Source organism: Carettochelys insculpta, chromosome 2 (assembly GCF_033958435.1).
Source record: "Carettochelys insculpta isolate YL-2023 chromosome 2, ASM3395843v1, whole genome shotgun sequence".
Taxonomy (NCBI): Eukaryota; Metazoa; Chordata; order Testudines; family Carettochelyidae; genus Carettochelys; species Carettochelys insculpta.
This window is the reverse complement of record NC_134138.1, coordinates 118,053,012-118,068,469: the sequence shown is the minus strand read 5'-3', so window position 1 is coordinate 118,068,469 and position 15,458 is coordinate 118,053,012. Positions and strand designations below refer to the sequence as shown.

At 41.2% G+C, this 15,458-nt stretch overlaps 1 protein-coding gene and 1 non-coding gene across 2 annotated transcripts in view; one reads left to right on the top strand and one right to left on the bottom strand.

Annotated features, from left to right (window-relative positions):
* The window catches only part of MBOAT1 (membrane bound glycerophospholipid O-acyltransferase 1), a 73,970-nt gene that overhangs the window by 20,208 nt on the left and 38,304 nt on the right, over window positions 1-15,458 (bottom strand). The window contains exons 3-6 of the mRNA XM_074985896.1: window positions 14,874-14,951; window positions 9,741-9,836; window positions 2,611-2,666; window positions 955-1,009 (exon numbers count right to left, since the gene is read on the bottom strand). Coding sequence (XP_074841997.1) covers window positions 955-1,009; window positions 2,611-2,666; window positions 9,741-9,836; window positions 14,874-14,951 — 285 coding nt within the window. The remainder of the gene's footprint in view (window positions 1-954; window positions 1,010-2,610; window positions 2,667-9,740; window positions 9,837-14,873; window positions 14,952-15,458) is intronic.
* On the top strand, window positions 14,152-14,224 carry TRNAR-CCU (transfer RNA arginine (anticodon CCU)). The gene has a single exon. It is a non-coding gene; the product is annotated as a tRNA-Arg (tRNA).

The window sequence follows — 15,458 nt, the reverse complement described above, 5'->3', positions numbered from 1 at the left end:
AAGGACCACCTCATATTCACATGCACTGCGGCTCTTGTGTAATTTAGTTTTTTTACCAAATTAAAAAAAAAAAGGCTTTTCTTGCTCTTTTGCTAGCCGACCCATTATAGGGGGACGAGTATTCTAATGTGAAAATACCAGTCCACAGTGAAACGGTAGATCCAAGCCTCAAGAAACAAGCAGCACCACCTTATTAAAGTCCTGCTTCAACAAAGCACTTAAGCAATTGCTCCACCTTAGACCTCCCATTAAAGTTAATGGGATTTAAGCATATGCTTAAGCACTCTGCTGAATCAGGGCCTAAACCCAGCGTTAGAGAAGTGAGGGCTCCCTGGGAGTATGTCAGTGGGGAAATGAAAAGCTCGTGTGTGGTGGCTGAGATGTCAATATCAAAGCAGAATTACTTCAATAAGTACTGAAGTATCCACTCTTGGCAGTGGGTAGACGGCAGGCAGTAACTACATTAATAAAGGTGGGCTTTTTAAAGTAGCACATCGCTGTGGAAAATCTGACTTCTCATACAACATCAGGGATCTGTTAAAAAACACTATTACTTAGATTGTGTCTACACTTGCTCCCAACTTCAAAGGGAGCATGGTAAGTAGGGTGTCGGGAGATTACTAATGAAGTGCTGCGATGCATATGCAGCACTTCATTAAGCTAATTCTCCCCCGTGGCAACTTTAAAGCAGCAAACTTCGAAGCCACAGCTAACCCACTGGTACTTCGAAGTGCCCAGGCTACTTCAAAGTCTCTTTACTCCTCAAAATTTTAACACTTCAAAGTTGCTGTGGGGGGAGAATTAGCTTAATGAAGCGTTGCATATGCACCGCAGCACTTCATTAATAATCTCCTGACACCCTACTTACCATGCTCCCTTCAAAGCTGGGAGCTAGTGTAGACAAAGACTTGGATAAGATTAAAGGCACATTGAGTGGAAGAAGTAAATTCTTACTTTAGGACAAGACGATTTTGCTCAGCAGTGAGGTCCTCAGCTTTTCTACCCAGGCCTAGCAAGAATAAATAAAAGGCATTATACAACAAAAATCAAACCCAAAAATAAATGCAAAAAATTTTCCCAAGCTCATCCTCCAATGCTTTAAGCAGTTATTTGAGATTTGAAAGTCACAGACCTTCCTGTGTGGGCCTTTCAGCCACAAGCCTCCTTATTCCTGTGAGAAGAAAGGGCCAATTCACAGCGAGAGGACTGGCCAAAGGAGAGGACCTGGCTACTAGCATGGGAAAGAAGTGATTGCTCAGGACTCAACTATAATCAAGAGTTCCAGCTGATGTCTGCTTTCCTTCTACCTAGGCACTGTACTCCAACCACTGAACTCCACACTCAAACTTATATCCATTATGACAAAAAGAAACTTGCCACTTGACTAGTGTGTTTAAACACTCTTTCTTATGTAAAAACCTGTGTGATTAATGGAAAATCATATTAATATTAGCTATGTAACACTGCACAGACTGTATATTTCATAGCACGCATTTAACAAACATTAACCTGTTTAGCTGCACACCCATCAAAGATGCACCAGCATATTTAACACATTTTTCCCTTCTGTTTTTGGAGAGGATGGGGTTAGAGGTTGGTTTCCTACGTATGTATTTTCTACAGATTAAAAAGTCACAATTGCGTGAAAAGAGGCTGCATACATTTTTTCCACTCCAGTAACATGAAAGTTTGCAAGGTAATAAGCACTTACAGCTATCGTTAATATGTAGCACTTTTTAAAAAAGATTAATTTCAAATGCATCTGTTCTTGCAATTATCATGTCTTCCCCCCATGGGTCTCCTCATTTCCACCTTTTGTATATCACCTAAAACCTACATTCCTACTGTCTCTGTTACTTGTTTGTACAATGGCTAGTGCAACAGGGCTCAGACCTCTGCCTGGAGTTCCCAGGTGCAACTGGAATAGAAGTAAATAACAACACTAATTGTCATTGGAAAGTTGGAGCCTTTTGTTGTACTGGAGGCAGGCACCTTTCTCGGAAATGATGCCATCTGTGACACAAGCAGCATCAAAGAGATTTGAGTCAGGTAGGCATGGGCCCAGTTCGGGTCATAGGCAGGTCTATGAATTAGGCCTAAGCAGACTTCAAGACTACGCGGACAGTAAGTAAGCACCATGCTAACGCAGGGTGGATTTGCATCCCAGCCACAAATTAATATTTTGTATATACAAGGCCTTAAACTCACGCCTTGGGCTAGCAAAGATTCAGAAGTGAACCTATTAAGTCACAGGGCCTGATTCTGATCTCACATAGCAAGAATCAAGAGTCACTTGAGGGAAGTCAGTAGAGTTGCACCGGACTCAAACACATATTAAATTATAACAGATGTAGGCCCTTAGACACCAAACCAGGGTAACTTCCAGTCCACTCAGCTAATCTTTTCTGAGGTGTAAAAGCATCTTTTTAAATAATAAAAGTTTAGAGTGAGAAAAAATAAAGCAAAATCTGTCCGTTCTTTACAAAGCACTTCCCCTCCTTGCTAGGAGAAACACAGCGAACTAAATTCACCCTTGGTGCAACTCCAGTGAAGAGAATGGGCGGGAATGGAAATGCTGGCATTAGGATATCAGGAGATTGGTTTGCTTACCATCATGCAACTGGAATGCAAGAGTTGTGATCTTCTGTGTAATGATCATCAGTGGGCTATAACAAAGATATTGGAAGTGATGAATGCCATCTCATAATGCAGTACAAATCCTTCCATCTTGTTTTATATGGATTATTGGATTGAGTAAGAAAAAATTAATAATCATCATATACTTATATAATGTATTTCACCTCAAAGGATCTCAATTCAGTTAATTACTCAATTAAATTCAACCATCTCCAGGATGAAAGGTATTATAACAGCTTAGAACAAGAAGTGGAAAATACCATATAAACTCCAAAACTGCATGAGGAATAGCCAGGCAGAATGTAAACATACATATTAGAAACTGAACCAAAACATCAAAGTTAGCAATCCTTCACTAGAATGCAGTGAAATCTTTAAATACCAAATGCAGTCAGCACCTTAGTGTAGATCTCATCCAAAAGATGGCACCTCAACCCATACAGCATACACTTTGCTAAGTGTCTCAAACTGGGATAAATAATATCTAATTATGAAATACCATCACCCTTGTTCCAACTCATTTGGTTTTAATCGCTGCACTTGGGACTGTGCCTAACACACACTTTCAGGCAGAATAAAATTGCCCCTAGTTATTATACAGAGCTCTTCAGCAGTAATTCTCATAAGCTGGGTCTACGCTACAAAGTTCTGTCTGCAAAAGTCACTGTCAACAGAGTTTTGCCAACAGAACCTCTGTCTACAGAACATGTCCACACCTAACAGGGGCTCTCCATGTCGACATCTTCTGTTGACAGAGAGCAGCCAGACTGTCCAGCCTTCTTTTGAGAGAAAAAACAACCAGAAGCTCTGCAAACAGGGCTGCCAGGTAAACTGGAAGCCCTCTCTGTCAACAGAGGGCTCCCTGGAGGGTCTACACTATTTTTCTGTTGACAGAATCTGTCTCCAGAGGTGCTATGCCTCAAACTTTCAAGACAGAACTCTGCTGGGCAAAAGGCTGTGTTCTGTCCACAGATTCTAGACAGAATACATTTGTAGTGTGGACACTCCCTGGCTTTGTCAACAGAAGGCCTCTTCTGTAGACAAAACTTTACAGTGTAGACACAGCTAGAGTGATTTATAAAAAAGATATATATCATTATTCTAATGGGGAAACTGAAGCACAGGGGTAATATGACTTGCCCAGGCTCACCCACTAGGCCAGCAGCAGAGCAAAGACTAGAACTCGGGTCTCCTGAGAGCCAGCCCTATGCTATACATACTAGGTGACAGCTGTTATTCTGTTTACAGTAGTAATAATGATCACGGAGGTCATATGTGTCTGTGAAAACGTAAAATTACTTTAAGTGTTTTTTATTATAGGTATACATGGAGTTAATGATAGAAAATAAGTGTGGACTTAGACAACAGTCTTAGGTTTTAATCAGTATTAATAAAATACTAGTGTTACACAGAGGAGAAGTTATCAACCCCATTACAGAGTTCTGCTCGCTATCACAAAGTGCAGTCTCTCTACACAGTTACAAAAACCACTGCTACATAAATTATGGATGGTGTTAATGACCAATTGCTATTTCCAGATTTTGACTGGCACATACAACTTCCATACATTTCTCAATACACAAAAATTTTTGGGGAAAAAATCAACATCAAATTAAATTAATGTTTCATCCTATTTAACTGAATGCAATGAAAGAGGGAACAGTCGAATTTCTTCAGCTCAGTCCCTGCATTTTCCAATGCAATTTCTGCCTGATGTAGGGAAAAAGTTCTTTTCCAATGACATGTTTGGCTAAAATAATAAGTGAATGTTACTTTTCTCCATGAATTTTCCAAGAGATCCTGGAACATATTGTTTCAGCGTGTGCTGCCAATTAGAAAACAAATAAAGTATTCCAAAATCTTCCAATTCAAAAATCAGACCTGATGATTAACTATTTGCTTTTGGTTGCCTCATCACAGAAGTTTAAGTGATTTCTAAATATTCAAGTGTTAAACAAGAAGTATAGTAGTATCCTAGTTATCTGAACCACACAAAAGATTATGTTTGCATAATCAGAATTTAATAAACCAGGGAGTCAGTATGGCAGTTCAGTAGACTGAGAGGATTAGATACCATAGATCAGTGTTTCCCAATTTTATTTGGCCACAGAACCCATGTAAACTTGAAAGAATTGTGCCCAACCCCATTCCTAGGCTCCATCCCCCTCGACCCCCAAACCCACCCCCATCTCCAAGCTTTACCTACCTCAGCCCTCAACCCCCAAATTTGCCCTCCATCCCCAAGCTTTATCCCCCCCATCCTGCAAACCTGCCCTCCATCCCCAAGCTCAACCCCTCTCAGTTCCAAACCTTCCCCCACATCCCCAGGTTAAATCCCTCTCAGCCTCAAATCCACCCAACATCCCCAGGCTTAACCCCTCTTCAAGAAAAGCCTGAAAACAGCTCAAGCTCAGCTCCCAGCTCAAAACCAACCAAAATAAAAAAGAACTCAAAGTTTATTTTTGAAAGTCCCAAGACTATGAAATCAGACTCAGATTTTTGAACACTTAGGACTGGCAATACTGAAGGAATAAAATGCTCTTTTTCAACTTTCAGATAACGTCTAGTTATCAATGGCACAAAAAATGTTGACCACATTAGTATGTCAAACATAGTGTTGATGTCATGTAAGGTCAAATGTGTCTGGCATTAGTAGTCAAAACATGATTAAGCTTGGGAAAGCTGCAGAGGTGTACACAAAAAGAGAGACATTAAAATCTACTGCACACCCACATGCCAAAGTCAACAGAAACTGTTGAACAAAAAGCTGTATAGATGCGCTGGGGGCCTTCTGTCTACAGAGCGGATCAAAAGATCGATCTGCTTTTATGTGTAGACACGATCTGCAGACTTATGTAGATAAATCACTGTAGTGTAATCACAGCCTAAAAGAAAATCATAATGTTCTATGGGAATAAAGCCTATAGATGATACTTACATTTACAGAGGAAACCTAGAAGACGACATTGGAAATAGAGACATTTACTCCTAAAACCCAGATCATTTGAGCTCTGTTGAACCATAACATAAAGAGCTTATCATACTTTGTGGCTGCAAACTAATGTATACTAGCCCACAGTGCCTAATCTGTGACTATCATACAAAATAGAACTTATCAACACCATTGCGAGACCAGAGAAATCAGATCAGGGAAACAAACTTAATTTTCCTAAGCTATGATTTATTTCCTGTCTAACATTTTTGATACTTGTGAATTTATTTTCTTGGTCTGGAAATCTGTGTGAAAAGCTCACATGATTGAGGGGTCTCATGAGGTTATCCAGATTGCCTGTTTTTTATTATTCAATTAGAAACTCCATAGCAGCATCTCTTGATGTATTTTGTTACTTCTGTCTTCAGTGAAAACCAGGAAGCATGAAAGCATACAGCAGATACAAAACTGAAGCTTTCCCACCCCAAATCAATTTCCAATTTGTTTTGTGTGCAGGCTGAAATTCATGTCCCTTTTTATTATAAAATCAGAGCCAATTACTACACCTATCCCCAGTGCCAAACAATATGTTCAGTTGGTGGAGTCTATTAGATAATTATTTTTTACACCTGAAAGTTCTCATTAGAAAAATGTTTCTGGGGGAAGTGTGTGAGATATTAATGGGACATAATTCTTCTGCTAACTTATGTGTAATCAATTTGTGGTCTCTAGTTTCAAGTGGACAAATGCTAAGCATAGTAGTTAAGCAATGTATGAGCATGGAGCGAAAGAAGATAGTGCTATCTGCAAACTACAGACAGAGGCTTATTGGTAGAGCCGTGTCTTGCACTGCTGTTGCCCAGGTTGTACTGGGCCCATGGACACACACACAACTGCAGTCCCGAGAGTGGTCTTCCTCTCACTTACAATGCTAAAAAAGGAATTTTCTTAATACAGTTTCAAGGAAAACAAATATTTCCATCTAACTCTTCAGAATGCTTAATACTTCTGTACTTTGTTCTGCAACGACGTAACAGTAAACGAATACATCTAGGTCAGTTTCCATAGTAAAATATATTTTCTTTTTACAAATTGGCTACCGTACCGTTGTTGGTAACTTTGGGGAATGAAATAAACCCATCAGGAAAAAAAATACAGCAAAGCATTAAGAATCAGAAGATAAACCACTGCCTTTAGCCAGGCTCATTGCTAAAAATCTACTATTAAAGCCTTTCTAGATTTCATATTTGAGTCTGCTCATTTTAGAGTGGATTGCAAGAAATACTGCTGTTCTTTTTTTTTTCCTTTTGGAGTAAAGTAAGTGCCGACGAAATGTTTGGTATAACAGTTCTAGTAAATGAAGTCCTCAGTTTACCTCCAGCAGTAATATACAGAGCCCTGTGCAGATACAAAATTTGCATTTGCGTCCATATCCACAAAAATTATCTGCAGATATCCACATCCATGTCCACAGATGCAGATACCTGCAGATATAAAGTGGATATCCACAAATGTGAAGGGTTCCAGATATAACACTTGTATACGCATCTGCATTCATTTCTGCAAAAATGAGGCGCAGACATCCACATTCAAATCTGCAGGTGCAGATACCCACAGACACAAAGCAGATATTTGCAGATTGGGAGGGCTCTAGAAATACAGCATGTGCAGTAAAAAGTGCTTATCTGTAAATTCTGCATCATACCTGTCAACCAAAAGGTTCTGATTTACACATGGGGGCGGGGGTGGGGTGTTTGTGTGAAAAGTTGGTTTAGAGTCCCAGCCAATTCAAGCATCTGCCTCTCTGATGAGACTGACACTAAGGGTGGTAATTAGTGGAAATTTTATGGTGATTTTTGTGCTGTGAATTCTTCCACTTGGAACAGAGCAGAGGACCTTGGCATTTGACGTAAGCCATTTGTGTCTCCCAAAGGCCATCAGTGCATATTCTTCAAATGAGTGATCTCAAACCTGTAACTAAAAAGTGATAGGCCTCATGCAACCCCCCCACCTCCACCCAGCAAATATTTAAGCTTGTGCTAATTCATTGCACACAAGCAATCACACTGATTTCAACCATATTGCTCATGTGCACAAAATTAGGCACGTTTGAGTGGTTTGCTGGATTGGGACCCATCTCTTACTAGCTTCTTGAATGACTATATTCCTTTGATTTTTCATTTTAAACTAATCAGTTTCTGTTAAAAACTATAATAGCACCACACCAACTCTCTGTGTATGCCAAGACAGGGGAGGATGATCTTAGTAGTACCATTCGTATATAGCATTTTTTAAAAACCACCAAAAATCAACTTACCAGCATAATCCTCTTAGCATAAAGAAGAAGGGAAAATATGGAATTAAAGAAAGTTATAAAACCTAAATAATCATAAGAACAGTTTATAAATGCAAAAGCAAAGCACCCAACTAAGAATTTCTCATAAAATATGCATGGTTCACACTTTCAAAAATGGCGTAAAACAGGTTTCTTGGTAGGAATGGCAAAGAACTTCTTTAAAACTGAAAGAAACAACCACCTACAGCAATTGTGGCAGCCTCTCTCTTTTTAAACAGGAGAGGAGCAGGTGGCTCCTCTCACATTGTTTTCCCAGCTGGACCAGAAAGGCCTTCTAGATAATCGAGGGATGGTCCCCCCAGAGCGGAATTAGAAAAGAGAGGGCATTGAGCCACCAACCAGGACTGTCCATACTGGATATTGAGGCAGTGTCTACACTAGCAAATTGTTTTGGAAAATCAGGCCCTTTTTCAAAAGAACACATGGAGCATCCACACACAAAGTGTGTTCTTTTGATCTGAAATTGAAAGAATGCGGTTCTTCTTCCAGAAGCCGTCTTCCGCTCCCAGATCTGGAAAAGCACCTCCGTTCGAAAGCTTCTTTTGAAAAAAAGCACCTGTGGATGCTCCCTGGGCACTTTTTTTTCCCCAAAAGATCAGTCCTCATGGAGCCGGACTTTTCAATCCCTGGCCTGTTCTTTCGAAAGAGCAGGGACTGTGTGGACACTCTCTATCGAAAGAGCGGATTGGTCTTTCAATGCACTTTCTTGAGTGTGGACACACTCTTCAGAAAGAAGATCTTCCAGAAGATCAGGTTGCTGTAGTGTAGACATGGCCTGAGGGATTAGCAGATGGCCATATTCTTCTCTAGGGAAATAACTAGGACTTACTCCACACCCCCATCAGGAATAACTTCTGAATTTACTCTCTCATCCCCACTCAAGGTGAAGAAGCGGTTATCCAGATCCTTCCTCTCTGACAAGGTTCTGTTGTGCAAAAACACAAAAAAGTACACCTCACTGCCTCGTGGAAATACTAAGCCAGCCTAACGTCTTTGAATGGGTATTTCTTGAAGGAGTAAGTAAACGAAATTGCAAGACCACCCTTTTGTGGCATTCTTTTAATTGTATTAAATTAACACCCTCAAATAAATTCATAACAAATTACATTCTTAGCCAATCTGTATAGGGCAGGCTTAGTGTCAATATAAATATTGGGAAGTTATGTTAATGGCATGTATTATCCTCTCCCTTCAATTCTGTCCAGTGTCCTCCACCCATCTCAAGTATCCTGCAAAAGACCTTGCATAAATTGAAATAAGTTTTGGCTTAAATAGATAGGAAAACTGTCTGGGTTGGGGAGTTTGAGGATTTTACTATATTAAAAGGAAGGGAGTTATTCTCACAAACTAAATGTCCCATAAGAAAAGGACAAGATTTATGAATGTTCTAACCTGACATTAAAGCTAAGAAGTGCCTTGATGTCTGGAGTGCATGCATTCAGAACAAAGAGATAAGGATACATCATATTACCAAAAAAGACAATGTCGGAAGCTGATTGGTTAAAGCTAGTTTTAAATGTACCCAATACCTTTTACTTATCAATGGCTATGGTATAAAAAGATGGCTTTAGGAGGGTAAATATGTAGTGAAACACACCTGTGTAAAGTGAATGAAACAATTCTGCACAAGGTGGCTACCCAGAAACTGGTATCATACTGAACATTTTTCCTCTTCTATATTATTATTGCCTTATATCAATAAACCTCAGTGATTTTAGTGCATTTGCCTGTTGAATATGTTTCATAATGGACCTAAGCGTGATCAAGCAACTGGCTGTACAATTTATCAACATAGTATATGAGCTGGATACTCACCCAGAGAAATCTGTAGTGAGAATGCCATTATAAAATATGAATACTCGGCTAATGTGACACAATGTGAGGTATCCCATGGCTACCACAAAGGAGTACCTAAACAGAACATACAAACAGGTCACACACAACAGAACCGTCACCAATCGAAGCAGAGTCAAGACTTTACATTCGGCTCACAGAGCTAAAACAAAAAAAGTGTAAATTTACACCTCCATCCAAGAATTCAAGTGTCTGACGCCAGATAATGTTTAACCAACTGCTGAGATTACCCATTCTGTTTTCTGTGTACCTGCACACAGACACACCCCAGAAATACATACTCATACTACAAGTCCATAGAAAACAGGAAGAGAGAGAATATAATTATGCTTTTAAGAGTACAGAACAGCAGTACGCCTTCAGTAACATTTGGAAGACAATTTCTTTAGCTTTAAATGCTGCAATATGTTGCTATAGAAAGTTTTTCACAGAAAGTATTCTTCAGGGGCTTGTCCTGGTTTGTCCTGAAAAATATAAAATTACATTAAGCAGCATGGTTAAGTGGCCCCCTGTATTCTGACAATCCAATGGTTTAAGTCAGTGATACTCAGACTTACTTCAGGGGTTTAGGAGCCAAAGTAGTGATTAGTATTTCCCAGAAGAGCCACAGTAGCACAAAATTCATTGTTTCATTATATATGAAAAAGTATTAGAGTAAAATAGTATGAGGGGAAATATTAAATATTTCATGCTACTGTGGCTCTTTTGGGTAAAATCTGGCACCCAAGCCATAGAGGTCGACCTTAAACTGTATATAAAATCACAGCAAATAAGTTAATACCTTTGTGCAAATTGATAACTTAATTGGTTAATAACATAGCAAAAGCATTCTAACTGGTTAATAATTAAATCATACTGTATATTTTAATATTGTCCGGCAAAGAACTCCTGGGGATACACTAAAGAGACCTTGTGGCCCATCCATAACAGAACTGGAAAGAAGATGCTGGCAGAGGTAGATTTCTAATGAGAGCCTGGAGACAGATAAGAGCAGGAAGAAGACCAACAGAACCAAGACTCAGAAGAAGCCATTCACACCCAACAACAGAAGTGGCAGAAATTGGGCAGTAGAAAACCAGGCAGGCAAACTGGTATGCGCAAGGCTGGAGCCACCAGCCCCAAATCAAGACATAGCAGACTGGGAAACAAAAGATGAAATGGCAAAAGAATGGGAAGGGTGGGGCCATCAGGCCTTTGTTCCTTGAAGGAAAGTTGGTTAAGGCCCATCAGTGACTAATTACTTACTATCAAAGTGATAGATTTCAGGTTAGGGATAAGGTGATAGCCTACAGGGTCACTTGGTCACCTAGTTCTCAGATAAAATGTCAGCAAGTAGCTTGGTTAGGGAGAGGGACGTGCAGATAACAGAAAGATTTCTGTAGGAGACCCAGGTTTAGGATGAAGGTCCTAGGAAGCAATTCTCCACACCAGGTAGGCATAAGATCTGTCTGGAGATACCTGTTGCATGAGCAGGGTAAGAAATCTTATGTGCAAGAGGGTTTAGAAGGAGCCAGGGAGCAGGACCTTATTTATCTGTTTTGAGTTTGACCTACTCCAGCCCTCCTATGCCAGTGGTAGGCCGGCTACACAGAGGCTGAACTAATGAGGAACGAGAAGGGTGCAGATTAGATTAATTCATGTATTCATGCTTTCATTATTTCCATCATTCCACTTTTTACCTCAGTCCATAAGAAACCCCTCCTCTGAGAAAATCTACTTCTTTATACCCCTATTATGAATATTCTTGTACATTGCTGACGGCATGAGACCTGGCTTGAGGACACTGTGCATTAAAACAGTATGAATAGGCTCAGTTCTTGGGCCAGCAGCTGTTGGCCACATTTTTCAAGTCCTGGTTGAATGTCTAACGTTTATAATTTAAGTTACTTTTCCTGTTACCACTATTAATTTGAACATGCGGCATTTGAGCCACAAAACTACTGCTAAGAATGGGGAATGGCCCTGTCCCAACCTCCCCAGCCCTATGATTTTCAGCATGTTCCATCACAATGTAGTTCAAGATATGACTCACTGTTGCACTCTAATATCCAACAACATTATGTAAACTGGCTTCATCTGTCCTGCAACATGTGCTATTTTTTTTCCATTGTGATTAATTGGCTAAACTGTAAGAGTGAAAGGAAAATCCTTTAATTTGAATGTGTGCCCAGTTCTTCTCATTCTCCTGTGTAGGCATGAATGAATATTGGATTTCTAGCTGTAGATTTGGGTTTTACAACTTGGTTCACTGAGCCAGACCAGCAGGCTGTTCCCTCCTTTCCCCAACATACACAGTACTGATCAAGAAACAAAACAAAACATATTTTAGCACCATTTCTCTCTGGTCTTTTTTTTCCTCACAGGCAACTTTGTGCTAATTATCAACTACATCAGGAGTTCTGAGTTCTAGTTCTGGCTCTCCCTGATTGTCCTCTGTGGCTACCTTTGGAAACACATTTAGGGTCATATTGTCAAAAGTGGCCGGTAGTTATGCCACTCTCCTGAAGCCTCTCAACGAAAATCTTGCTTCAGTGTTGCCAGTGCTCACCGTGGCTTGCCTCTGCCCATTTGGAATAATCTTGGAGCCTTGGTTGGATGCCTTCTCCTTTGCAAGTTTGCCCATTCTGCACAGCATTGGTTGTTTCATGCATAAAGGAGCCTCCACATACAGTCACAAGTCATTCACCTCTAGCAACAAGTATTACTATGCATGTCACTTATTTAACTGTACTACCTGCCACTGTAAAATATTTATAAATATATCCTACTTTTTAAAAAAGTGCTAGACTAGACTCACTGGAGAAAGATCATCTGAAGAACCGACAAGACAGAACAGGAGATGGCTGATGCACACAGAACTATTAAAGACCCTCAGAAAGCCCCCACCTAACAACAGGCAAGCCTAGAGATTCTGGCTTCAGGTACAACTGCTATGACCACAGGCATATGTCTAAACCAATGAAGGTGAGTTCAAAAACTTGCACAGAGTAAAGCAAGAGGATATATGCTACAAACCAAAACTAGACCTAACAGCAGCATTAATCCAATAGTCTAAGATACTGGTGGACAAACCGCAGCTCACAGGCTGCACGACCCCAATGAGGGCAATTCACCAGTGGACTGATAGTAGTAGGCATCCTTCAGTCCGCATAGACTATGGATCATGCCCTTTAAAGTTTCAATTGAGGACTTCATTTACAGCGTCTATTGTGACTATGAAGACCCACACGAGAGTGACAGTCCTTGCTGCATCTCTTGCAGATGTAGTGGGTGTCTGGCAAGTCCTTAGTGTGCTTTGTGTGTGCTCGCTTCTCCTCTGCTAGCTGTCTGATCTTCATCTCGCCCTTCTGAAGGCCCTTGTGTAACCCCTGCCTCCATCTGCTGCGGTCACCTGCTAGTTCTTCCCAGTTGTCCAGCTCGATGTCTACCTCTCTGAGGTCTCTCTTGCAGACATCTTTGTAGTGCAACTGGGGGCGTCCGGGAGGTCTTTTGCCAGAGGCTAGCTCACCATACAGGATGTCTTTTGGAATCCTTCCATCATTCATCCTGTGGACGTGGCCAAGCCAGCAGAGTCAACACTGCCTGTGGAGGGTGTGCATGGTTGGGATTCCAGCTTGCTCGAGGACGGCGGTGTTGGTCACTCTGTCCTTCCATGATATTCCAAGGATGCGCCTGAGGCAGCGCAAGTGGAAGACGTTCAGCCTCTTTTCCTGGCGGGCATATAGGGTCCAAGTCTCACTGCCATAAAGGAGGATGCTGAGGATGCAGGCTCTGTAGACTTGCATTTTGGTGTGAGTGTTCAGCTTGTTGTTATTCCACACTCTCTTGCTGAGTCTGGACAGAGTTGTGGCCGCTTTTCCGATCCTCCTATTTATCTCAGTGTCCAATGACAGGGTATCAGTGTGGAGTGGACTGATAGACATTTTATTTAGCATGGCTGCCTGCAGCTTCAAGTGGCTGCAGTTCAGCATTCCCGGCCAATGGGAGCTGCGGGGAGTGGTGGCAAGCACATCCCTGTGGCTGCTGCTTTCCAGAGCTACTGTAGGCCAGTATGGTAAAGTGCAGCTACTGGGAGCTGCCGGAGGACATGCCTGTGGATCGTCAATGTCAGCAAGATGTCTCTCAGCCCACCAGTGGATTGCCCTCATGGGCTGAAGATTGTCCACCACTGCTCTAAGCAGCTCTCTGAATGTCAGCTGGGGTGGTCCTCTGGATTAATATATGGACATCCATTTTCCAGGGAACACTACTACTTCCATATCTTCAACTAAGAGCTCAAAGTAATAGCAAGTGATTTCAACAGTTTGTCAATTCTGAGCGTGGTAACATTTGCACAATGAGGTCTACTGAGACACCAATACAGCTGCGACATACCCCAGTGGCCTAATGGACAAGGCATTGGCCTCCTAAGCCAGGGATTGTGGGTTCAAGTCCCATCTGGGGTGAAAATCACCTTCATTAATGTGAATGCACCCGGCCATGGTAGTTGCAGAAATTTTAGATACCTTTCTTCTTGACCCTAACATAAAGAATAAACAAAATCTGACACGCTATAACTTTTACTTTTGGGTTGCAATTCTATGAAGCTCAAAGTCCAATACCAAAATACTGACTTGTTTCACAAAACACAAGAGATTGTGAACTGCCTGTGACCTTATTCTGATTGCCTACATGAGGGATTAATGGGAAATGCTGAAAGACCAAATAGCAACAGGGAAAAATTACAAACAGGGGTCTTCAAAACTCACCCCCCGCATCCCCAGGACACAATCGTGAAGAGAGTGTGGCTTGACATCATCTCCCATAACAATTTCAAGACAGAAGATCTCCATGTAATTGCTGAAACTGCCAGGGGCTAAACTGGGCAAAGTACAAAGCACTTTCCCCTGATCTTTGGCAGGCAGGTGTGATACACTAACTAAAAATCCACAAATTTAGAAAACACAGTAGATGCTGTAGTTAAATCCACAAAACAATGGCAAGTGAGTGGAGGCTGGTGAGAACAGAGAGATAAAGTACCAAAATGAATGTCTGTGTTAGTGTCAGTCTCTGGATGGAAGATGGTAATTGCATTCTTGCTCCCATGTAACTTACCTGTGGATATTGGGAATACTCGCACACTTCATGATGCCATAGCCCATCAACACCAACACAAAAATATGGATTGAGTACCTGAAAATGAAATGATAAATATTTAGATAGTCTCAGAGTGAGGCTGACAGGGAAAAGATTTTTTTTCTATGCAAGGGAATCAAATTAGAAATAGTCAATTGACATGGGTCCACCCCACAACGCAGTTTTTACAGGGTGACAAGAGTCGTGCTTCATATAAGAATCCTGTCAATCAGTTTGGGCCTAAAATGTTCATTTTTAAAAATAATCAGTCTGAATACTGAACAATGGATGTAAACTCAGCCTCTGCAACATACTAACTATGTATGTTAGCTCCTCGTCTTACATCACCTTCCTCCTGGCCAAGTCAGGCCAACACAGCTATATTCCCTATCTCTTCTGGAAGCAACGTCACTTCCCTTTAAAGCACTAAAGTCACACAGGCTCCACAGCACTTCACTAGCTCACACCTTCTTGAACTCACTGAAGCCCTGCCAGAGGACCCCCATAACCTGAGGCTGCTATTTGCTTCAGCAGGGCTACCACCTGGGGCACCGGTAGGAGTAT